Genomic DNA, 27,353 nt, shown 5'->3' with positions numbered 1-27,353 from the left:
GGGAGAATCAATTAGGTGCTGTTTAGCCACTTATTCTGGGACAAGAAGGTGTGCACCCAAATATACAGTGCAGGCTTGTATATTTGTATATTTCTCTTTTTTTCTTTTATAAGAAATTAATTAGAATTCAGGTTTCATTAGAAAATCCATCTATTCTATTTTTTATATTATATTAATACATGTTGAGACTCTGCACTTTAACGAACATGTTCATCAATACAAAAGATAAAGGAAACTAATTACAAAATGTACTTTTTGTTTAAAAAACACCTCTTCTGTTTTAGATTAACTGCTGTTTATTTGTTTGTCTAAATCTGACAAACTGTGTTAAGTTTAGCTCTGGCTCTTTTGAAACAAGCAAACATGATGGCCTTCCTTTGCTGGGGCATCACTTCAACTGGTATTTTAAAGAGGGCCAGGTTCCTTTATTATGCATTTAGATATGATGTTTGCTGTCTGTGTAGAATCTGAAGATCATCGAAAGCAGCACACAAGAGGATTCAGGGGGATGGATGGATGTGCAAGCCCAAGCCTCACTGTATCTTGCTCCTGTCATGATAAACCATAGTCTATCATGATGTCCTGACCAGCTCATTATAACAAGCTGATGAACATTTCCTAGTATTGTTGACATTAAGAAAAAAGAAATTTTAAGGACAAATGTTTGTCTATGAAATAATAAAGGTAATTGAAATGCACAAAATAGCTGAAAGGAAAATATGCACAAACATCAGCTATGTTAACGTAACTTGCACTGGGGGAGAGAGGGAAAGATTGACTTAAGGTCACTGACTAGATGAGGAGAAAAGGCAGAAAATGAAATGCAGTTTTAACATGTCAAACACAAAGGCAAGTCTAATCACAGATTTCAGAAGGAAAATTCAGAGAATTGTTTTACCATGTTTGGCAAAGCAGTTTACAAAAGAAAAAATAAGCCCCACAAATGGAGAGCAAACCTGTGTTATTAAACAGAGACTTTGTAAAACCCCTATAAAGCACAGAAACCAAAGTTATTTTTGGCTAGTCCTATTAGTGGCAAAGGGAGAAAAAGAAAAACAGATTTCTTAAAATGATCTTTAATGTCTATTAACACAATGGAGACAGAAAAAAAGCAGGTCTTTGTTCTCAAAACTGTTGTTGTGCACAATGGTGAACAAATTATTATCCACGGTTTACTATATTATTTATCCAGTTTCTGCATCACTTTACTCCTTAAAGAATGGATTCACAACATGGCCTCTTTACTTTTGCCTGAATGACAGTAGAAAGCAGTAAATTCAAAGAGGTGTGGCTGCACGTCTCTAGATCATGCATTGCTCTCTCTTTTCCTCATCTAACCGGAGTAAAAAATTTCCTAGCTGTGCATATAGACCACATTTTTTAAGGCATCATTTGTCAGTTTCGGTTTTATCTTAGCCCATCTCTACAATCAAGCAATAGGAAAAGAACAAGAAGTAAATTGTTAAGTAATTTGAGAACAGGAAATGGTTTTGTCCATTAACTCTGAGTCTTTAATAAAGCACTAACCCTCAAATAGCAGCTCACATTGTTTTGTGAGTGTCTTCTCAAAATGTCTGACAGTATTGTCAGTATTGCATTTGCATAGGGCAGGCTTCCTCAAACTTGGCCCTTCAGATGTTCTGAGACTATAATTCCCATCATCCCTGACCACTGGTCCTGCTAGCTAGGCATTATGGGAGTTGTAGGCCAAAAACATCTGGAGGGCCAAGGTTGAGGAAGCCTGGGATAGGATGAACGTTTTGATGTGATGAAGCAATGTATTATACACACCCAGAAGCTTAAATCACAGAGCTTGCAATAACTATATGGCAGGCCAAGCTATAGGATTCATGGGGTCAGACTGGGGGAGTGTGCAGTCCATGCAAAGGATGGACTCAGGAAATACTATACAGTACAGTCTAACCTCTTTTTGCCACTTCCTGTACTTTTGAGATTTGTGCTGAGCCATATAACTGTGAAGATGTACCATGAGAATGCATAAAAAAACAATTTGATAAGGAAGTCACAGGACAATGTAGAACCAACATAAGAAATTCAACATAGCACTTTCTGGCACCTTAAGCTCTGAGTACTCTGTTGAGAAATGTGGAATATAGATAAAGATAAATAAATAAATATCCAATCTCTTCCTTCTGCATAAAATGCACTTCACCTCTTCCCAGTTTCCTACTTACTTTCTAACTCATCCAAATCCCCCTCTTTCCCACTGATCCTACCATCTCTTGCACATCCATTGGGACTCAGCCAGAACATGGGACAACTCTGACTGAGCATGGTTTGCAAACACTCCCAAACCAAACCATTTTCAGCAATTTATTTGCAAAAATGTTTGTGCTTTCTGCAGTGTGTGTGCACAGGAACATTTCCCCTTTCTTAAAGCAACTGGGGATACCTTACTGTAGTAAGCCAGAATGAAACTGTAACAATCCTGGCTGACAGATGCTCTATAGCAAACGACAATTACAAATGGGGCATAGGAGCAGAGAAAGACACGGAGAACAACCTTAAATAAAAATGATGTAAACTTCTGGGGACATTTTGTGCCCTCAGATGTGCTACTTTTTGCACCAAATATCCACAGCAAAACATTTAGCATGGTCCTACACCTCACTTGCTCTAATTGGCCTGCCTTTACCATTCTTCAATCCCTCTATATGCCACTTGCTTTTATTTCAAATCACTTTCCCATTTCTATCTCCCTTGCCTTTTTTTGCAGAATAACACTTACCCTACTATTAGGTCAAGTGAGGTGATAACTTCAGGCAGCAAATGCAGAAGAGCTGTGCTGGCAGCTCCTTTGCTGCTCCTTCTAGGTCCCCAGTATTCCGACATGTTTTGTTCATGTGTAAGCTGTACAAGTGAGCAGCATGCTTGAATAGGGCTAGGGACTTCACATGATCAACCCAAATAGTGTTAAAATGTTCAGAAATGTTTTAACTCCCACATGGAGGCTGCGTTTTGCTTAAACATGATTTGTTTTAATGTCTAAACCTGAGCCTGTCCAAAGAAGATAATTGTTTCTGACAATGAGAACCAGGATCTGAAACCACAGTTCGACAGATAATTGACAGCCCACACACTGAGTGCTGTGGGGATAGGCATGAACTCATGAATGCTGAGCAGATGGAAAACAAAAGTAGACGAGACCTATAAATCAAGGTTTGCTTGTTGTCTATCTCAGAGCTCAAACCACAGCACGGCTTCTTAGCTAGGGTTAGCATAAGACACAGTTGGAGTGTCACAAGGCAGAAGCAGTGTTCAGCATCATTCATAGGGCGTTTGTCATGTTCAGGCAATTGTGTCATTGGTGTCAAAGGATACTGTGCACTAGCAGTTGAGCTCAGAAATCCAATAGGATTAAGCAATATGCCTTGTTAATTTAGAAAGCCCTTATATGACAAATCACAGTACAGTAATTAAAAACATTACTTAACATTATTACTCTTAATTCTTAATTTTATTTCTTTTTTTAAAACTAGAAATGAAAAACCAGTCACTTCTGAAAGGAATGCATTCATGTCTTGAAAGGGATAAGCATATTTTTCTCCCTCCCTCCCTCTGCAGCCTCTTCCAGTTTAAAATAATTTGTTTTATACAGCCTCTCTGATTTTTAAAAAGTCTCTCTTCATAGGGCACAGTATTCACTGCACACTGTGAACAGTTATAAAGGGAGGGGTGGGAGGAGCAATGTTCTGCCCTGCAGCTATGACTTTGTAATCAATACAATTCTTGACAGGAATATAAATCTAACTTACACAGTGAACAGCTAAAGTTTGAAATTTTCATGGAAATCCTTACTTTAGTAATCACAGATTTATAGGCTTGCTGCTGAGATTGCACAATGTCCTGCCCAACAACTGGGAAACAATTTATATTCTTAGCTACAGTTTACCAGTATTTGAGTATGTATTGTATATAGTTCATGGTCCAAACAGCAGTAGTGCACAACATAACAAATATAACATTAACTAATATTGAAAATGACTGTTAGTGCCTTCATAATTTTGAACATCATTTTGTATGTGATGTGCCTTTAGAAAAACACACACACACACATTAATAATCTCATTTGAATTATCAACACATTACATACATAGTTTAATCTACTGATTACCCTGCTTTAAACAAATTAAGGTTGCAATCATATGTGCACTTGTTTGTGTGAACAGCATTCTTGACTGTGATAGAACAGATGGATATTGGGGCAGTATGGGGGGAAGAGAGAGGAAGAGAGGAACAGCACAAAGAAAGGATCAAGCTCTGTAACAAACACTAAACCTTACCACCGTATTTCCTAAGTAGTGTTAATTAAAATTCTAGTTAAAAAATTGGTTTTTTTAATAGCAGCCGGAGACTACAACTAAGTCAATTTTTCTGAACAGAGAACAATAATGCAGTTCTCCTGATTCATTTTATACAAGTGTGTCTTGCACAGATGAAAAGTTTGCTTCTAACAGCTGTATGCGACAAATTAAGTAGGCTGAGCTCTTCCAACTTGGACACGATGGCTGTAGCTGCAGAAAAGGACTGTTGGGACTTTAGCACTCAAGTTCAGAAGGGCTAAGCCCATTACAAGGTGAGCCAAACTCCCCTCTCTATTGGGCTTGACCTGCAACCAGCTGTCCTCTGCCAAGCAGCTTCTTACTGATATGTCCACATTAGATATTTGGCACTTCCCTTGTAACATTCCTGGCACAAAAGCCTACAGGAGATGTGTTTTGCATCAATCCTGATGACCTTACTAAAATGTTAGGATTCATAAAACTACTTCGTCTCTTGATGCTGCTGTACATCTAAGGAACACCTTGACCCAAGAGTAATTTAGTACTGGAAGTGTTCTATTAGCCAGCTGCATTAATGTGTAACTCCAAAATTTCTGATCCCCTCCAAAATGATGCCAAAGTTTGGTGCTCATTTTGTGCTGTGAACCCTGCATTTTGTACCACCACCACCAACTGAGTAATTAACACAGCAAGCCAGGGTTACAACTACCCTCATGTAGACTGGCTACATATGCATTCCGGTCATGACAAAGAGGTAACATTTCTAGATACCCCCAAAACATTTAATATTCTAATGAAGCCGTTGCATTATGAGACATCACCACCACCAGACAATGAGCAGCAGGGGAGTTCAGCTGGGTTGCTCTGTGCACATTTTCCCACACACATCATGTCCTAGCTGTTGCAAGCAGTCTTAAGCATGTATAGGCTGCAAAACAACATTGATGAAGAAAAGGGGCTGAGAAAACCAGGGGGTTCCCAATTACAAATCCCAATTGTAGCAACAGTTAGCTTCTCCTAAATTGTTAATAAATAGCAGATAGAACTTTTTTCTATTGATAAGGAACACAGGAATTATGTATTTAAATAAGTCTTTGAAGAAGTCCCAATGTAATACGGAAGTTTCAAAGACCATTAGTTACATCTCTCTTGCTTAATGAAGTAACAAAATTATGAGATTCAGTGCAAAGTGTTGTGCATTATTGGATTTATTTGAGCTTTTACAGTATGGCATTAAGAATTAAAGCACTTCAGATATATGCACCTGGTAACAATGATTTCATTTACTGATTTCATTTACTGGCAAAAGACCAGCAAACTCATTTCAGCATCTTATTATGGGGGGGGGGGGGGTGTCCTGAAGAATTACCAACCTGTTCCCAAAATAAAATATCTGAATGTTTTATAGAGAATAATTTATACAATGGAACGATTGATTTGGATTCCAAATACAAATAAAATGCAGTCTACAGCCAACTTTTCCTAGTGGATTATTTTACATATATCTAATACTTGAAATAGCTCATTACTATTTGCAATGTTCTTTTTAAAAAGGGAACATTATTTCTCTAAAAGAAAAACCATTATAGGAAGGGCTGGAAAAAATAATGAAATCTGTTTATGGATCAACATCCCACCCAAAAATTGCTGACAAGTGGAGTTTAACTATACATTTAAATGACTGAGAGCTTGATTACTTGTACTCACAGTTGACATTGATCTCCTTTGATCCCTTTAGTTGTGCAGAAACATTTTCCTGTTTGCATGTGACAAATATTTGCATGTCCACTGCATGTGCAAGCTATAAAAAACAAAGAGGAAACTGCTAAAGTCTCTCATTCCAGTGTAGCTTTGTATACAGATTAACATACCTTGATAATTATTTATTAGCTAGAGGTAATGGTAAGACTAATTTTCTGACTAGTAATACATTTGATAAAATTAGAATAAATTCAGTAGCGGAAACTTAGCAAGGAATTCACAGAGATTTGGAACTGCTGTATTTGTCATCTTGCACTGTGCTTTGTGTCATGCTGTTTTAATATTTTCTTGTTGTCGGTGCTTATTGACCAATGGAATGAACTGTACACAGAATTATAGGCATTTAAAAAAACAAAAATTGATATCGGCTATTGTGGATTGTATCTGAGCCCCAGATATGGAAATATCCCCACAGTGTGGCACTCTGAGTAACCCTCTAGCATTCTCCCCAAACATATAACATTATAAATATTGTTAACAATCACCAAATTGAAAGAGGGAGCCAATGAAAACAGGTGTACTGTAGACAGATAGTACTCATACATTTCCCTCTTAAGATGCTCCAGAATACAGCTCCATTCTTTCTTTTTGTATGTGTACATAGTGGAGAGAGAATCTGTGCGATTTGGTAATTTCATAAAAAGTAAGCCACCAAATAATATCCTAGAACACATGTGGAATTTGAAGAAAACAATACATATCAAAGGTTCCCAAACAAATAATTTCTTTTCAACACTTGCATCATTCCAAATATATATCACTAGAAACAAAGACAAATCACGAAGAACCAATGGAGTCAAAGCACTAACCAAAGGATTGGTGTGGCACATATGCCAATGAGGAGGAAGGAAATGTCCTCAATTGATGTTGAGGACTAGTTTTTATCACTGTGAGCAATTATGGTTTCAGAACTTATCTAAATTTTGACTTCAATTAACTGTGTAACACCAATTATGAGGTACTTTCCACCGTGCAAATTTATTAAGGAACTTGGGGCAATGATATTTGTGACCTATGTCAATGTTGAGTATGTTGCTAAATCACTGGCAGAGCCTGCTTGTATGGAAGTGTGCAAGATTTGACAAGAACAGGTAATGACAGAGAATATATCAGATGAAAAGAACCATCTCCTTGTAATGCAATATTAGTATTATTACTAGATACTAGTGCATTATGCATGATCTGAAAATCCATCAGCAGCATGAGCTTCTCTCTAATAAGGTATGCTTCCTCATATCTGTATATTGAGTTCAAATATCAATCATAAACTAAAAGAGATTTTTGATGAATGATGATGAGGCCATATTTCAAAGCATGCACCGAATTTCTATATTAGAGCAGAAACACATACTAAGCAAGACTGACCAAATAGAATTTTTTTTTCATTAGCCACGCATACCCTTTCAGAGTAGTATATCATATTACTCCTCGTACATTTATGACTGCTGAGGCAGACCCTGCACCTTTCCCCCTGATTTGAGGTCAATACTGGGAAACCAAGCCTAAGAACTACGCACGCTTGTGGTAGCATGTGTAGTTCTTAGGCTTGGCTTAAAATATTGTCCCACCTTCCCAAAAATATTGTCTCTTGGCTATATAACTCAGCCCCAGAACAGATGCAGTGAGCCTTTATTTAATACATTGGTACCTCGGGTTAAGAACTTAATTCGTTCTGGAGGTCCGTTCTTAACCCGAAACTGTTCTTAACCTGAAGTCCCACTTTAGCTAATGGGGCCTCCTGCTGCTGCCGCGCCGCCAGAGCACGATTTCTGTTCTCATCCTGAGGTAAAGTTCTTAACCCGAGGTACTATTTCTGGGTTAGCGGAGTCTGTAATCTGAAGTGTATGTAACCCAAGGTACCACTGTACAGCCAACCCCCTTTTTAAAAAAACTGGCACTTTGAAATAAATAAAATAAATAAAAACATCTTGAAGGTCCCAGGCCACAGAGAGGTTAGGCTGGCCTCAACTAGAGCCAGGGCTTTTTCGGCTGTGGCTCCGATCTGGTGGAACGCTCTGTCACAAGAGACTAGGGCCCTGCGGGACTTGACATCTTTCCACAGAGTTGTTCCACCATGCCTTTGGCCAGGGCGCAGCCCGACTCCCTCCTTCGGCAATCTTCGCGGAGCTCTGGCCCAATGGTTGCCATTGGTTTGATTTGAATTAATTTTATAATGAATTATTTTAGAGTGTTGTGTTGTGTTGTACTGTTGTACTGTTTTATTGTTGTTAGCCGCCCTGAGCCCGGCTTCAGCTGGGGAGGGTGGGATATAAATAAAATTTATTATTATTATTATTATTATTTCACAACTAGAATTGTAAAAAGTGGTCTGTCAAGAGTTGAGTCTTTAAAGAATCAGTAAACGATATATACAATATATATTGAGGCTGGATAGCTCAGTCGGTAGAGCATGAGACTCTTAATCTCAGGGCCATAGGTTCGAGCCCCATGTTGGGTGAAAGGTTCCTGCATTGCAGGGGTGGACTAGATTACCCTTGTGGTCCCCTCCAACTCTACCATTCTATGATTATATTTTTCTATGGATTCAGTAAAAGTCACAGGCTTTTCAGTAAGATGGTAAAATGGTAAGTGTACAGCTTAGATTTACTTCAGCCATTTAAGAAGAAGAGGAAGAAGAGTTTGGATTTGATATCCCGCTTTATCACTACCCGAAGGAGTCTCAAAGCGGCTAACAATCTCCTTTTCCTTCCTCCCCCACAACAAACACTCTGTGAGGTGAGTGGGGCTGAGAGACTTCAAAGAAGTGTGACTGGCCCAAGGTCACCCAGCAGCTGCATGTGGAGGAGCGGAGACGCGAACCCGGTTCACCAGATTACGAGACTACCGCTCCTAACCACTACACCACACTGGCTTATCAGAGGTGTCACAATTTAGGTTTCAACAACTTGCGGGTTCTGAAACAGGCCAGTACTTTCTGCCAGGCCACACTAGTACTAAACTGCCTACTGTTCTTGAGATTCCCAACCTTGAGGCTCCTCTATTAGACTTACTTAGTAAACCAGACCAGGGGACAAGCGCACACTCCCTTTCTAACTGGTTTGGGATTATTCTCTCACTAGAAGATATTTTCCCTTCCTTCTGAATTGAGATTTAAGTAGAGTGTTCCCTCACAACTCCACTTCTCCTCTCCCAAAATTCAGCTTCCCAGTTATTGCATGTCTGTATACTCTTTAAAGACAATAACCCTGTCCTTTAAGCTAACCCCCTGCTCAGAGACTGCCTTCTCTGGCTAAAATTTTTCCCTCAGGGCAGATTTTACACAGCTCAGAGGTTATGCTGTTATTGAGCTGAATTCCAGGAACTGATTTTTTCCTTTCCCTCTCAAAGCGCTGTCTCCACCCACTTCTGGCTACTGTACCTACAGCCAATCAGAGTGAAGCTCTAACTCAGCTATATCTCTCTGGTTGTCAGGCAGCAGAGGAACCATCCCCCATGGCTGGCAAGTTGCCAGGAATGGATAAGACATGGAAAAGTCCTTACCATCTGCTTTTTATTCAATATTTGCAGAGAGAGGCTTGGGAATGCAGCCTCTTGGAATAATGGTGCTGTCCCGAGTAAATCTCCACCCCCCTTCTCTCCCACTTCCTCATTCGTCAACAGCACCACTCCCTCTACGGTTGCCACTTAGGGCCATCTGCCTTCAAGCTCTTTGCTCTCCTACTTTTAAAGCTCATCTGGTTCTTGGAGATGGTGGGTCTGGAATGCTTTCTAGTGATAACATATCAGCCAGCGGCTCCAACTCTGCCTCCTCCTCCTCCTCTCCCATTATTTCCCAACTATTCCCCTCATCTTCCTTCGAGCTGTGACCTCCTTCAAACCCCTGTTGTAATTCCAAACTACTTCTCTGGAATTGTCAGGCTGGGGAGGCGGTTACCACCATTACTCCTCTGCCCAGTCCCTGACACTGGTGAAATTTTGCCTATATTGCACCATCAAACTCTGCTTCTGTCACAACTGTGCACACAATATTTGCTACTTGAATGTACTAGCCATGGGCATACAAAATTCTTACAAGGTCCAGGAAGTTAACTTATTAAAAAACCAAAAACCAAATAACTGTTGTCTCTTTATTCAGGGTACCTTTTAAGCTATAAGAAAACCTTTAATCAGATAACTTAGAAATAAAATGATGCCTCCTGGATCAGACCAAAGGTCTATCTAGACAAGTATCCTGTTTCTCGCAGTAGCCAACCAAATGCCTTCTAGTAGCCCACATACAAGACATGATGGCAATAGCCCTCTAGTCCTGTCATTCCATTGTGAGTGGTATTTACAGGTATAGTGCCTCAGAATCAGCTCTATCATGACACAAAATTAGGAATGGCAGCAGGAGGCAGAAAATTTGCACCCCTGGACTCTGCTCACTTATCTCTCTGCCCTCCACTCAGCTCTCCAGAACCAACCCCTACCCTCCTCTCCTGATGGTCGTTAATTTATCTAATGATTAGTACTTCCAGCTAAATGAATCTAAAAAGGCCAATGAACAAAATGTTTCTTCAGCTGCAGCACACAAGCTGGCACTAAGGAGGGAGAGGCAGATGGTGAGGGAGGAGGAAAAGGGACATTTGCAGGGCTTGTGAAAACTGAGGAAATAATGACTGAAGTGAAAGAAGAGATACAGGCTTAATTCCAACAATCACAAATGAGTTGCAGCAAGCCTGAGGCTTGCAGGGTCCCTCCTCCTCCTCCAAGAGATAAGAAGCAGTTGGTTTTCAATTTGTGACAAAACCATAATTTGCCGTTTTGTCCCATAATTTGCAACTGAAACAGCACCTAGCTGTGATCCTGGTTGACACAATTTATACCTAGCTGCATTAGGATGAAGCTGCTAACTATGACTTGTCACAACTTAGAAGTTCAGTATTGACTATACTGACTGGCAACAACTCTCTAGGGTTTCAAATGGGGTACCATCCTAGTCCTACGTGGAGATGCCAAGGATTGAATCTGGGATCTTCTGCATACAAAGCAGATGTTCTACCAATGGGCTATGGTCTTTTTCAAGGAGAGGGATGAAAGTCCCATTGCGCAAATGGAAATCCTTGCACTGATGGGACACGGTAGTTAAATGCCGCCCTCTACATTGCAAAATAAATATTTGTTACAGCTGCAGCTGGCAGCTATATTGCTTCCAGTTATATAAACAAACAGATTCCAGAATAGTTTAAATTGCTAATAAAATGACACATATTTACAGGGTAAGTCTAACACTAAATAGTGTAAAATCCTCTTCAGACGCCATCAATATAAATATTCCTGTTAATGTAAAAATGCAGGAGCAGCAATGGCATGTTTTTATAGCACTTTTAGTAAGAAACATACACTGCACTTCATTATGTTTGCAAGTATGTGTTTCTTTTTTTCCACTTGTCTGCCCTTGACAAATGCAGAAGAAATTACAAGCTTTTAATATAAGCAATGTGTACTGTTTAATTTACCACAACCTAAAGCTTAAATGCTTGATTTTATAGTAAATGATTAAAAGACAGTCAGACAGTTAAAGAACCTCAAATTGTAGAATAGCTATTTGCAATTACACTGAACTAGTAAACATACTGAATGATTTTCATTGTAAGGGTAGTGATTATTGTCTTCTATTCCTGCACTGAAAGCTGGGCAAAATGGACTACCTACTTACATACAATTAAGTTTTGGGGGCACTATCATGGATTATAGCCGTCAGTCAGGCACCACAAAGCTTCAGTACTCATCTTCTAACCTGGACTTTGCCAAGTCACATAACATTTGGCCAAGAATTTGGGAAGAAAGACCACCCAGCTTTAAGATTACGATAATCTATAACTGATGTGACCGATATGGCAGGTGGATCTTAGGTCTGCCATTACCAATTTCATAAAGCATACCAAGATGAGCGTTTCAAAATTATAATATTCCACGTAAGGCTCAAAACAGAGTGTCGTGTTAGATGAAAGGTTTCCATCAAAATTGCTCTTGAAAGTAAATCAGAGGATTGGAAGAAGATGTTGTACTTGAAAACCTTTATGAAATCTATGAAACACTGAAATAATTTATATATATGTTCAATCAACTATGTGTTATTAAGATGACAGTTATATCTGAACCGGCTCTGCATCACATTTGACCACTCTATTCCTCCTTCTGAACATGCATCTGCTTAATATGTTATTACTAGCCCACTGTAAAAGTAACATTTGTGTATACACACAAATTTTCATCACAACAATAAAAAAATTCAGACAAATATTGGTCACTGCAGAAAATAATCCTTTAAAAGCAGCAACTTAGGTACCAGCACATTCATTCATTCATTCATTCATGAAAACAGTACAGAAACGTCTTTGAGGCAGCAAGAAATTTTAATGCTATTTAGGGCAAATAAATATGTGCATACTGTTGTATGCAATATGGAGATTGTAAGAAGAAAATAAAGGTTCTTTGAAGACAATATAATTTACTAAAGAAAATCCATGCAGTAAAATTACCACCCATATAAAACTTATTTAATAATAAGCCTGTGGTGTGATTGTTTCTTGCTTGCTGGCTCAGCATAAAAAAATGTAGTTACTTATGCTGACAACAGAATAACCACAAACATTTTCATGAAGTACACATTTTAAGCAATTTAATTTAAAATGCAGTGGTTGCTTTCGCCATTATTTCAAGTACTGCTGAAAAGGAATTTCCGTTTCAAAATGAGTTCACTACACAGGTTATTTGTTTACCTTGGATTATTACACAAAAAAGGGTGTACATGAATAATTTTTAAATGCATAGTTTCAATGTGTCTCTCTCAAGAAACATTAATAAAATGTATGCTATTTATATTAACTCAGCATATTACACTGATTTATTAACATTCAGGGCAATACTGAACCAAACTAATGCAGACTGGAACATTCTAATGTTCATGGGCACTACTGAAACATGATAAAAGGATGTCTAGAAAGATTAAAGGTATAACAAGCTATTGCACATTGTAAATAGTCTTGTAATAAAGTGCAGCCATTTACCTCCAAAGTCAACAAATAGCACTTTATACGTAAAGTATATTGCAATCCTGATAATCACCCACTGTCATTAAGAAAATGACAGACTAAATCATCAAACTCTGTAAAGTGAGATTCTAGTGGAATTTGAACAATCCCAGCTGAAATGAAACATCTATAGGAATTCTAATGAAAGTGTTAAAAATGCAGAGATCGCTTACATTACTCACAAGATCTTGCACATTACTCTGTTGATGTTCAATTTTGACTGAAGTGAAATTGGAGATGGATTTATAGGGTTTTGCCCAGGCAAACGTTTCTGTAACATTTATGAAAAAAGTTAGAAGCGTTTATGCTAGAATTAGTACAATTTTTGAGGTGTTACACCTCTAATAAAACACTCACGAGGGAATTCACGAATACTTCCATTTTTTTTACAAATGGAAAATACTGAGTATTATGATGCCTAGGAAGTTTATTGGCCCCCAGGAAGTTTATTGTTATTTGTGCATACTCTCGCAGACAGCCCTAGGGCCATGCTAATGTTGCATGTGCATTTGTCAGCTTTCAAGATCAGAAAACGGTATTAAAAACAGAAAAATAGAGAAGATTATTATCTTAAACAAACAGGGAATGTAACATTGAAAATTAATCTAAAAGCATATCAAAAGATAAATCTTTCTTAGGGTAAACTGAACTAAATGTCATTCAATGAAGAGATATACTGCTATGCATGACTGATCATACCATCTGAAAATTAATGAACTCTTGACACTATAAGTTCACAATTTTCATGGCTTATGCTTCATGCGTCAAAAATTACTGTACTCTCCCAGTACCATATGGTGAATATTAACACAGAGAAAATCAAATTAAACTTTTGGAAGAAGCTTAGTTCTTTCTGAAATCACATTCTTTGTTCAATCTATATTATTCAGTATGAAAAATGTGTTGTACACATAGAAAAATAGAATTTGAGGCTGAGGGGTGAGAAAACATTGTTCCAGGACATTTAATGCACAATTAATATGGGACACAGTCTTGGCTTATGAAAACCCCTAGTCAATACAATTTAATGAGTCTCCTTCACAGCATTCTATGAAAAGGAGTTTGATCTTGCACACTGCTAAACCCAATGAGAACTGGCAGTACAGAGCATATATTTGGCAGAAACTCCTTTGCTCAAATACTCATGCATTCCTTCTCCCTCTGTGAGCAAGTGTTCTGAATATTTATTGTGCCTAGTGAAGAGTTATTTTAATTCAAAAGCTAGCTGCTTCTTTAAGACCACTGGTTAGTCTAATAAGAGATCACATTTTTATATCTGTTTCTAAGTTACCAATAAAGCTACCAGCACGTAGATACCCTTTCCTTCGAGTTTTCTTAGAATACTGATTCCTCCAAACATCCCTAGAGCATTAGCTAAAGCAGGGCTCTGAGATGGGAGAATATGGGGGTGGGTATTGCTGCACTCTGAACCATCATTTAAAAATAAAAATAAAACTTCCTACTATTGTAAAGGATTGGTTGTAGAAATAAGGTGAATAACATCTATTTTGCTTCTTGTCCTCTCTCTTGCGTGTCCATAAGACCTTGTGCTTACCTATGGATTCAGCCAGAATGTCCTTAAGAAACTTCCTCCTGAAGAGCTTAACACTTGTAAAGAGCAATGGAGAGGTTGGCATGAGATGGGGAGTCTGCATACCAGTGTCTAAGTCATTGTGTGTGTCTAGCTACTACATTAGCCACAAGGGCACAAGATGCAGATTGAGTCATATCCATTATAGATCTGCAATGTAGGCAGCTGGGTGATGTAGCTTAAGTAGTGTCTGACAGGTATGCTTGATCAAGTTTTCATAGTGTAATATATAATTTTTCTGTGCATTCTCAAAGGAATGGTAGGATCCTTGCTAAATGCCATGCCTTTGGCATCCCCATCAGAATTATTTGTGGGAGCATTTTAAGCCATGTAATCAGAAGGTGAAATTGCATCATTATAATCATTATAATTCCTGCAAACCTAAGTTAGCTGAGTGCTCATGCAAATAGAATTCCCACTCACTCCCCTACTGCAGTCAGCTATATCCACCCCACCCTCCAGAAACCCTTCCCTTGAGTAACAGCTACCTTGAATATGGGACAGAGGGCTGAAGTGGGAGAGAATTGGGGAAAATTGGTTAGAGGGAGTTGGCAGGAGTGAAATGTTTACTTGAAAAGCTGGATAAAAAATGCTAAACAATCAATAACAAAAATTTACAAGGTAAATATAAATAAAAAGGAACATAAAGTCTAGTTGGATCTAGAGATACATGAGTGAAATAAATTCTGCAGTGTTGCTGTTCCATTAATTAACCACTAGTGGAAACCACTGTGCATGACCTTGGCAAGAGACTGTGTATATCTCTGAATTTCATTTCTCTTTGGTCATGCAATAATTTTGTGCTGTCAGCAAAATCCCTGCATGCAAAAAAGACTTCCACTCATGGAAGCATGCCTCTGACTGAAAAAGAACAAGTCAAGAAACCAACTCTAAAAGAAAGTCTGCTATGCCAAGAAATTTTGTACCAGAGAGAAAAATAGATAAAGATAAACAGAAAATTCCAAGCAAACATAATATTTCATTGCCACAACCAAGAATACCCAGTAGTTTGTAGGAAGGCTTGATCACTAACATCAAATGCAACCTGTTATAAGATTACCATTAATCCTTTGGAAACTATCAAATGAGCATGAAAAAGATAAAAGGATGATACATAAATCAAGCTGCTGGATCTCTTCTGTACCAATCGAAGTAATAAGTAGTCATCAATTACAGGGCCTCTGAGTTCACCGTGTTCTTGGGATAAGTTGCTGAGTTAGCACAAAATGCACACCACTTAAAGGAAGTTGAGCCAGAACTGTTTCAGATAGTGCAATATAAGTGTTAACAAGTCTTATTTTTCCCACGGAAGGAAGTCTTTGTTACAGAGAACCTCAAATAAACTTATTTTCAGAAATTGTTAACAAGGCATGCATCCACATTAGATGCTACAATTCTCTTAAAAATCAAAGTTGTTAGCAAGACGCTTTAGTTACAAGTTGCTAGTCAGAATTGTAATTAAGAAACAAAAGGGTTTAATTTGTTTTGGTCCTACATCACTGCAAGTGGGAACACCAGAATTAAAGAAAATGAAACTGATGGTGAATAAAATATTGGTGAAAACAGAAACCTTTCATTCTTGAGATTCTCTCATTTTGAAATTATTTCATTTAGATGGGTGTACAAAATACAGTATTCCCTAAAGAAGACGTTAAGAGAATAATGTTAAGTAAACCAATCAAACTCTCCCACATGTTGCTTTTCTTTCCATCCCACATCTCTTACTATGCTTTACTAGTTATGCATTGTCATGCTACTATTTCATCTCCCTGTGCATGAAAATTCACACATTTAGCTCAAAAATAGTGTACATTCACATACATCTTAACCAAAATAAGAGCAGGAACTTCCTTGAAAATGGGGAAATATGAGAGAAGAATAAATAAAATGTCTTTTGAATGTGTTACCTGAGTGTTGAAAACTTTTATTTGGAAGGTGGGTTAAAGGCAAGGAATAGTCTTATTATAACAGCAACTATTTTTCTTCTCAGTCTTGCCATAAATAAACTTCTGCATAATATCCAAACATACTGAGTCTCTTTTTAGACATTAAAACTGGGTACAATGAGCAAGTAAGGTAAGGTAAAAAGGTAAAGTACCCCTGGTCCAGTCAAAGGCAACTATAGGGTGTGGCACTCATCTTACTTCAGGCCGAGGTAGCCGGCATTTGTCCACAGACAGCTTTCCGGGTCATGTGGCCAACATGACTAAACCGCTTCTTGCACAATGGGACACCATGAAGCCAGAGCACACAGAAATGTTGTTTACCAATGAACAAGTAGAGTGGGTGTGGCACCATGAAAGCAGGCTCTATTTCAACCTACACATTATTTTTAAACTCATATTGATTCATTTACTTACTATGAGAGGGATACCAATATTCAAACCTATATGCAGACATTATATTGAAACCCTGAAATTACTGTACAGGTGATAGATTAAGCTGTTATGAGAAAATTGGTGGGCAATATTAATAAATTATTCTTTTCCCATTTTAATTTTGTACTCTGGCCTATGTGTTTTAAATGGTTTTATGAATTTGGATTTTAAAATATTTTAAACTGCTTTGTGAAAGATTAATAAATCCCTGAAATAATATTGTATTTATTCTAGAAATATAAAATATGCAAGTGTCCAAAGCTATGTATTTTTTTTAATAATGTAACTATCATTTCTATTTCCAACCGTAATTTCTAACTATATTAAGTAGCCAGCTCAGAATTCATGTGTCCTGGGAACTCTCAGCATGTAGCTAGAACTCCAGAAAGTAGTAGTAAAATTTATAATTTCATAGGGCTCATAAATTGATTTTAGTCATTTTTACATTAATCATTCACTAAAGGTGACAGTATGCTTATTTAGTTAGATAGCTAATGCTTCCCTGAAGAGTAAAAGCTGCTTTAATATATCACTTTGCCATTCAGCAACTAGTGAGAGCAAAAGAACATTTTGTCAACTTCAGGAAATAAGAAAACTATTAAGAATTATTTAAAGCTTCATAAAACACCAAGAAAATGTGCAACTGTCAATAAGGGTAGCCATAAATCTTTCACTTGAATATTCTCACAATGTATTTAGCTTTAGCTTATCAAATGTGCACGTCCACATAACCAGTGTTACATTTTAAATTGCCAAAAGGCCAGGAAAGCCCATTAACAAATTAACACCTTCAGTGATTAAAGGGTCCTGTAAATTAACAGATCGACTTAACTGTCACATACGAAATATGTCAGTTAAAATTCTGTGCCTTTTCAATGGATTCAAGATCTATCCTTGCATGAGTATTTTGAAATTTCCATTATAAATGCAGAAGTCGGTGCGATTCCGCACATCCTCTTACAATGGTCAGATGAGAAGACTGCATTCGTTTTCAAGGTTACACAAGAATGTTTCACTGTAATCTGAAACTGAGCAAGTGAAGAAGGAACACCCCTTGATAAGATCTAGTAATTGGCTCATCCCACTGAAAAGGACATCAGAACGGTACCTGGAATATACCTGAAGCTTGTGTATATCTTTACACCGTAATTCAGAGTTGACCATTAAACAAGCCAGTTTCATAACCCATGACTTGAAGTTGGTTTGTTTAGAAACTAACCTAGCTGCTAGGTCCTAGCCGCTAGGATTCCTGGTTCAGGCATAACATTAAGCTAAGATTCTTTGCAACTGAAAGTAAAATTAACAGAAGTCCTGCTCTCAGCCACAAAAGAAGAGAAGGGGAGCAAGTAGCATGGGAGTTGAGCACTTTCCTCTGGCTTATAGAGGCTCATCCACACTGTGCTAAACATGTGCCCACTGCCTCTGGAGCTTGTGATTCTATTTATCATCAAATCTAAATATGCCTAAGAAATGTTCTCCATATTTTCATGCTAACTCACTCAGCCAACCTGTCAACACAATAGTGCAATAGCTCCATCCCAAATAGTTCAGCAAACTGTAGCTCAGAGAGGGGAGGGAACTGGGGACATTTTTGCAATTCAAAAAAAGCTTACACAGCAACAATCCAAAGGTTCTTTGTGAGAGAACATGACAGCTGATCAGAAGTAGAACCTCTGTCCCATCAAATGTCCTAGCCAATTAGCAGAGTTTGTTTTCACTTTGTACTAACTTCTGCAGTGCAGCAAAATGGAAAATTCAGTACAAAAGTGGAGATATTTTATAATCTGGTATAAATCGAATTCATTAGTATAGCAGCTAAAGTAACACATTTATGGATTACTCCCTAAATGTCAAATTTAATGTTTAGTATTTTTTTAAAAAAGTAATCCATCAAACTATGAAATATTTTTCCTGATATTCAATTATGAAACAGTTTTAAAGGCACTTACCTGTACACTGCCCACCGTTTGTTGGATCTCCATAATATCCTGGCATACATGTTTCGCACTGTTTTCCTGTAGTTAGGTTTTTGCACTGATCACAAACATTACCATTAACACAGGTGCTATGTCCATTGCACTGGCAAGCTGCAATTAAAAAAAGACAGAACTATTTTGTAGCAGAGAATGAAAAAGAAGAGCAAAATACTAATTCTATCTGGAGAGGGAATAAATGTGTCTCTGTTAATTCTCCTTGACCTCTCAGTGGCTTTCACTACCATCAACTATGGTATCCTTCTGGAGCGGCTGTCCGAGTTAGGGGTGGGTGGCACTGCTCTGTGGTAGTTCCGGTCCTACTTGGATGAATGTTTCCAGACGGTGTTGCTTGGGGAGTGTTCTTCAGCCCCATGCAGCCTTCAATATTGAGTTTCTCAGGGTTTGATTTTATATCCCATATTGTTTAGCATCTACATGAAACTGCTAAGTGCTGTTATCCAGCGGTTTGCAGTATGTTGTTGGCAATATGCTGATGACGCACAGATCTACTCCTTTACATCTACAGGTGAGGCAGTGGATGTGCTGGGCCATTGTCTTGCCTAGGTAATGGACTAGATGAGAGCCAACAAACTGAAGCTCAATCTAGATAAGACTGAGGCACTGTTAGTGGATGGCTCCCTGGATGGATGGGAAGTTGCTTGCTCTTGATAGAGTTACACTTCCTCCGAAAAAGTGGGTACACAGATTGGGGGTACTTCTGGATCCCTTGCTGTCACTTGAGGCTCAGGTGGTCTCAGTAGTGTGGAGTACCTTCCATCTGCTTTAGCCGGTGGCCCAGCTACATGGCTATCTGGACAGGGACAGAAAACTACTATGCTCTGGTAACCTCTAGGTTAGATCATTGCAATGTGTTATACATAGGGATGCCTCTGAAGACAGTTCAGAAACTTCAACTAGTGCAGAATTCATTGGCCAAGTTGCTCACCAGGGCAAGACGGTTTGAGCCCGACTGCACTGGCTGCCAATTGGTTTAAGGGGCCATTACAAAGTGCTGGTTTTGACCTATAAAGCTTTAAATGGCTCAGGACCACAATACCTTAAGGACTGTCTCTCTCCATTTGAACTTACCCAGACCCTGAGATCATCCTCTGAGGCCCTTCTTCATGTGCCTCCTCCACCAGAGATCTGGAAGGTAGCAACATGAGAACGGGCCTTTTCTGCAGTGGCTTCCCATTTGTGGAATGCTCTCCCCAGGGATGCTTGGCTGGCACCTGCATTATACACCTTTAGTCACCAGGTGAAAACATTCCTCTTCAACAAGGCCTTTGGCCAATGCCCTTTTAAATGTGTTGGGGGGGATTATTGATTTTTGTTCTTGCTTTTATTTTGTATTTTTTGTTTTTAATATTGAAATTTTATGTTGCAAACTGCTCTGAGATCTACAGATCAAGGACAGTATACAAATTAAACAAAATAATAATAATTCCTCACAAAAATGATAACAGAATATTGTGCTTAGTACTTTAGAAGTAATGGAAGGTTTTAGTGAAATTAACAATTTGAAACTAGCTAACAGAGGACTATAAAGAAAATGATGTCATAAAGCAAGTGATGTCATTGCTTGCAGTTCATTTATTGAATAAAATTACCAGTTAATGAATAAAAGAAGAAAGCAGTTTTTCCTGCACCCCTCTGAAGAATGAAGCACAAGACTCCAGGAGTTGGTCCAGTCTGATGTCAGAAAGCAAGGATAGAGTGTAGGCTTGGCTATTTATATTTATAATGTTATTAACACAGTCCGCTGTATAGTTTTCAGTGCTACTGCTACCACCCCAAGTGACCACTGCTTCAGTTTTAGTCTTAGTTTAACCCCTTTATCATGTCTAGGATCTTTATTCCATTTTACCATATACTGTAAAGCATTCTCTACTGCACCATTAATCAAGTGTCCAACTTCATACTGCTTAATCCAAGAGTGTCATGCTAGGAGAGAAAGCACGGCTCTGATCCTAGAACCTTCAATAATACACTTGAATATTATATACTTCATTTTTCCATTCAGTTACAGAAACCATATACTGAAGTACTAATGTACTCAGCTGCACAACTGTAATGAAAACAGTTTCTCCCTGCTGTTTTTACATTGGCCAGACTAGACAGCAGCTATGTGTTAAATGAGTGAACAGAAAAAGTTTTCTTCCCACAATCCAATGCCTTAAGTGCCTTTTTCACCACACTGCATGTTTCACCTATTAAACAGATTATGCTTCAGTGCTTGTACAATAATCAGAGGTTAATAACGGATTAGTCTCATTCGTTTTTTATGAGCAGATGTTACATTCTTTTCTTCACGGAGCACTGCTAAATTGTTTTGATTCGGCATCCATTGTTTCTCTGTTATTGAATTATTTCTTGTAACACTGATTAACTAAAGATTGCTGTGTAATTTAATAAACCTGATGATGGTCTCAAATTTAGGAATAGTTAACGTCACTTATTAGCTTTGATATTTATCTGGTCTGTTACAAATGTCACAGTGCTAAATTAAACCAACTGATCAGCAATCAATTCATTATTTGGAATAGTATTACTAGGACTGTGCTGAATGTTCATGAGAGTGTACCTGGGCTAAAGAGAAAAAAGAAAAAGAGAGTCTTCATCAGGATGCCCAAGATCCTCCCTAGACACCAACCACACAAGCATGCCTTTGTGTCTCTTTGCTGCTCCACTTGGCATTGGTGCTTTAGTGTCTTTCTTCCTATTCTTTTTTTAAAAAATCCTACTTGCTGCCTATATCATGCCCAATAGCCAAGATTATACGATGACCATGCAACACCATTGAGTCTATTAGGTCTGGATAATTGAATTGTCTTGTGATGTCAACATAATAGCAAGAAACATTGCATTGCCACTGTGTTCTGAATGGGTGTCAGGGAGAAGCATGGCTGTTACTCTATGAGCACTATGGTTTGCAGATGGTTCCCTTAAAGTTACCTAACACTGGGGACATTTTTCACAAAAGACAAAAATGTTCATGAAAAGTGCCTTCCCCATCTTAGCTCTGCCCTAATTGTCCCAACAGTTACTAATATAGTCTTTCTGCTTTGATAACTTAGTAAGAGAGCATGCAGAGAAGGGCAAACATGCAGCTTGAGATTCAGACAGTTGTGACCTGTAACTGTGTTCAAGGGAAATTCTTAAACCCAACTTGTTCATATAAGCCTTTGAAAATTGATTATAAAAGTATAGTGGTTTTGATTTATTTTTATTGTGAGTTTTTGTGTTCTGCATATCTCACTGGATGCTTGAATAAGGAGTTAGATTTATAAAATTCTAAAAAAAAAATACAATTAAAGATAGGGATAAAAGCCTATATTGAGTCCTCATTTCTTCCTTGCTGCAGAACAGCAAATCTCTTCAGGATTTTAACTGCACTGAAATTTGGTTTTTAAAACTTACTGGTGAAATGAGAAGAAATTGCAAACCCATGATGCTTAATCACTTGAGTCAGGAGTGGTGTTGACTGTAAATGCATCAAGATGTGAAGTTCCAGAACCTCTATTTATTCTGTAATGAAAAACTGCCTTTGTATCTAGCTGAGGTATCTGTGATTTATTAATCATGGATTAGAACCAAATTAGAATAGCTGAATAAGTTCAAAGGTTCCACATAAATCTGCTCTAGAGTTCAACTACTTTTCCCTTCTGCCCTTGACTTTACTTCTTCCACCTACTTGCTTCTTTCCTCTGCTTCCATTTATTTTAATATTCAGAAACTGGCAGAAGGAGTGTGCATATATATCTCCTACCCAGCACAACAGTTCTTTAATTTAATTGCATCTAGGTAACAATAATAATTAGGAGATCCTACCTGGGCACTGGATAAAAGACCAATCATAATTTTTCTCTTTGGGACAAAGATTGTTGTCAAGAACCATCTCAGTAGAATGTATCCCATTCAACTTCATTGGCCCCCTTGAAGACCCTTCCACACAATGGCCTTTGCCTGTGTTGCTGGGATCGTTGCACCATCCACATCCTGGGTGTTCCAAACATTGTCCACACGTTCTCAATCCAGAGCAGTTTTGAGCTATAATACACAGGTTATAATCAACAGTCTTTAAAAACAGAGTATCTGTGAGAGGTCTCTAGTACAGTTAATGTTCTGAAAACGGCTGAAAGTAATTCAACTTTTCTGCCAGCCTTTTATACTGCTTTCATGCCAATTATTCTGAAGAAAAGCATACATTACTATTGCTATAAAGGTGATAAAATACTGAAGATATAATATCGTAAGCAAAAGTTGTTTCATCCCTCTGAAGCAGAACAAGGTATGCAATGTCCTGTTTAAGAGGTATATACCCCCACCTTTCTGCACATATATAATTCAGGCATTTAACAAACTAACGCCACATCTAAATTTACCTAAACTTCAAGTGCAGATCAACAGTTTTATAAGCAATAAAAACCAGCACATCCAAATTCAATAGTATTAAAAACATGGAAATATATAGTGGTTCCTAAGGATACAATCCTACAACCCATGGGGGTGATTTGGAAGACATAAGATAGTGTGAACTTGACTTTCTATAGCCTGTAGAGAGGAAGTCTTCTACCAAAGGTCCTCCTTGGACAGTGGTGCAGCTCTCCATTACCATGACTGTCCTACATGACCCAAATAGAGTTGTTTGGGAACATACCAGAGTATGACAGGGTGTCCAAGAATCTTCAGGAACCTGGGCTCCCACACTCCTTTCTCCAGCCAACATATTTCCTGCCCCACAAGCAGAGCCAAAAGCTACTCAAATCAGTAGCTGTTGTGGTTCATCCCTTCCCCTTAAGAGTTTCGAAGAGTTTTGTTTCTTCTAAAGAATTTGTTTGGCTGATTATATATTTTCCCTAGTAGTTTGAGAGTGATTCCCAATTTAGTTCCAAATGGTGAGATATATCAGAGATAACACAATGTCTTTTTACTAGACCAAGTCCTCTCTCTCAAAGCACTTATGTGTGCCCTTTGGGATCTTGTTAGAATCTTGAGCTCTCATTTTACAAAACAATACCAGAAACAACTGTGTGCTCAAAAGTTTCTACTTTCCAGAGTTCAAGTAATAAAAATAAGGTTGGTAATCTGTCAAGTCCCTTGTTTTTCAAACACACTTCACCATTTCAGGCTGCAACTCTAAACTCAACAGGATTTAATTCTGAGCAAACTTGCATAGGGTTGTTCTGTAAAGGAGTGACATCATTTTAAAGCTTGTACAGCAGAATCATAAACAAGTTTACTCCAAGTTCAGTCTTGCTGTGTTCATAGAATTACAGTCTTCAAGAGATGAATTTTGAGAGAATATCCTGGATTGCACATATTGTTCAGTAAAATCTTTTTGCTATTGGTCTTTATGGGTTAAAGGTACAGTGGTACCTCGGTTTTCGACCATCTTGGAAGTCAAATGTTTTGGTTTTCGAACACCAAAAACCCGGAAGTAAATGCTTCCGTTTTTGAACGTGCCTCGGACGTCAAATGGCTTCCACTGAGGTTTTTTTCAATTTTCTCTATTGAATTTGCAGACCACCCTTTGTGCCTCAGTTTTGGAATGTTTCAGAAGTTGAACAGTCTTCCGGAAAGGACTTCCGGAACAGATTACTTTCAAAAACTAAGGTACCACTGTAATGTGTTCACAATCCTTTTCATTGTGGGAAGCTTCACACATATGTGAGTATCTTTGTTTCATATATTGTTTCAAACTATGCCCAACATTTTAAGTCATGCATTTATCATTTAAATAACCACAGACAATCTTCTGTTATAAACTTACGGATGACAACTCCTTTCTCCCTACTATACATAGGAAAAGGCTCAGGCAAGCTTTATTGTCTCCAGCTAGAATTCCTGACAAACAGAAAGCCAGCAATAACAGACCACACACAAATCTAATGAGCCATATCTGGAAACAGAGGATGCTCTTGATAAGCAGGGAATCGCCTAAAATGGTGTGCCATGACATAACCAGGGGCTAGGGCAACAGTTTAGTCAGTGTATATGGGCTATTTGGCTTTGCAAGGCTTCTCTGACCTGCACAATGGGCAGCAGACCTGATACTTAGTTGATAACATACAGTAATTTATGTCCCATACCTTCAGCATAAATTCATGTGCCCAGGGCAGCTAATAAAGTAATAAGATATAAAAAGTACAACACAAACACATTTTTTTAAACAAAATAAAACAGAAATATGTTTTGCCTAGTGCCTAAATGAAACGGAGAAGAAAGTCCAAGCAGGCTTCCTTGAGGATAGCATTCCAAACAGGCAGGGAGCGAGCACTCCACTAGTCACCAACAAGATGTTAAACTTAAACTGATTTTTTTAAAAACAAAAAATTTGAGTAAGTTTGAATAGTAGCTGCTTTTGTGCACAGGGGACACTTTCTAGATCAATGTGCATGTTTCAGAGCCCCTCGGCGTCTGCCACAGAACACCAGTATGCTGCAAAGGATTCAGAAACATATTTTAGGACCCCTGGGGACTGGCCAAGCCTGTTAGCACTAGCCATCATACCACATTAGGACCCAATCACCTTTGGTACACTCATCAGGGAAAAAAACCAGTATACAATTTTTGCCAAAAAGCATTCTATCAATGGGAAGGAAATAAATTACATCCTAAAGAGGGGAAATGTTCTCAGAAAAAATTGGCATGTAAAAAATCAATCATCACTGCAACATGGAGCATGAATTAATAGCAGTTGACAATACAGTGAAACAACACCCCCCAAAAAAAGAATCAAAGTGCAATTAAAGCTTCTATGTTGTGGGTAATGTGCACCACATTAAAGGCTGATTAGGATGTTTATTTTCAGTACCAATTCTAAAAGATGCAAAGAAGGAAGAAAGAGAAGGAACCTGACCTATGCTTTTAGCGTCATTTGAAGGGTCACATAGATTTGAGCAAAAATATCCCACTGACCACTAGAAGATACTCAGCAGGATACATGTGTGTCTGTGGACACTCCCCACACTTCAACTTTAACTGAACTAGGAGAAATATACCCATTAAGTTACACATATTTGTCTGTTGCAACATGATGATTTTCTTCTTTATTAATGTAAATCATTTTAATCAATGGAAGCATATCCTTCCATGTCTAGCATGGGTTCCGTTAGTTGACACATGTATGAACTTCAGTATTGTGCTTCACACTTGCCAAGAACATTTAGGTTTTCTGACGATCACCGTTAATGTTCTAAGTCAGTGGTGTCCAAACTTTTCAATGGGCCAGATTTGATGAAGTGAACATGTTGAGCTTTTTTTAGGATTTTACCCCAAATTTGTTGAGCTTTCTTAAGGATTGAAGTCATCGTTGACAAACTTATTCCTTTTTTGGGGGGAATGTCCCCCTGAAAGTTGTTGCTCACTGAGGGTTAAATAAGCAGGCAAGAAACCCGCAGGCAGGAGGGTGGGAGAGCGAGCCGCACGGGAGAGCGAGCTGCACACCGGGCACCCAGCGGCTACGATAGAGAGCCGCACGCAGGGCGCCTACACGAGCCGGCCAGCGGCCAGAAAATAGAACAGGGCGCATGTGCGAGCCAGCTGGTGGGAGGTTCCAAGGGTCGATGCTGGTGAGCTGCAGCTCTCCGGTGATGCATTGGCTCCTGGGCAGAACAAGCCGAGCAGCAGGCGCCCGGGGGCAGCAACAGATTCATTTCTCAGAATTGCTTGGGGGTCCGGATTAAATCAACCAGGGGGCCGGATTTGGCCCCCAGGCCGGACTTTGGACATGCCTGCTCTAAATCAATACTAGTAAGAAAGCAGGCTCAGACAGAATTTGCTTACAAAACAATCACCTGTGGAACATTAATTTCCAATTTATTAAAAGGCCATATGAGCTTCCACATATCAAACTTTAGTTATAACTTTGATGAAGGGGGATACATAGAATTAAAACAAAAGCGAGTTAAAGAATCTTTTACTAATGGCAATGTAAAGGAGAAGAGCAACTGGAAGGCCTTGGTCACAAAGAACCTTTTGGAACTTAATGCAGACTGTTACCATTAATAATCCTGGCTGGTGCAGTTTATGCCAAAGCATAACCTGTTCAGAAATATGATAGCATTATGTATTTTATCTCTAACACCATCATAAACCTCACGGTCTTGGAACTTTAGAGGATCACACACCCTTCAGAGCAGATAAGAGGATGTGGGGGTCTGAAAAAGGAAGAAAGGGAAGATGGCAGTCCCATTTGTGCAAATGGACATTCACTGTGCAAGCGGAATGCCCCAACTAGATAACACCCTGTTTTATACTTTTCATAAAATTGACCTGTTTGAAATAAATCTGGGCTATAGCCA

General features: G+C 38.5%; 1 protein-coding gene across 3 annotated transcripts in view; it reads right to left on the bottom strand.

The window, feature by feature from the left end:
- Positions 1-27,353, bottom strand: part of ATRNL1 (attractin like 1) — a 503,181-nt gene that overhangs the window by 336,646 nt on the left and 139,182 nt on the right. For all 3 annotated transcript variants that reach the window (XM_083616673.1, XM_083616675.1, XM_083616674.1), the window contains 3 exons: positions 22,879-23,097; positions 19,021-19,158; positions 6,012-6,105 (listed from right to left, as the gene is read on the bottom strand). In XM_083616673.1, the coding sequence (XP_083472799.1) occupies positions 6,012-6,105; positions 19,021-19,158; positions 22,879-23,097 (451 nt within the window). The remainder of the gene's footprint in view (positions 1-6,011; positions 6,106-19,020; positions 19,159-22,878; positions 23,098-27,353) is intronic.

Source organism: Podarcis filfolensis, assembly GCF_964270895.1.
Source record: "Podarcis filfolensis genome assembly, chromosome: 5".
Taxonomy (NCBI): Eukaryota; Metazoa; Chordata; class Lepidosauria; order Squamata; family Lacertidae; genus Podarcis; species Podarcis filfolensis.
The sequence above is the reverse complement of the archived record's forward strand: the minus strand, read 5'-3'. Positions and strand labels throughout refer to the sequence as shown.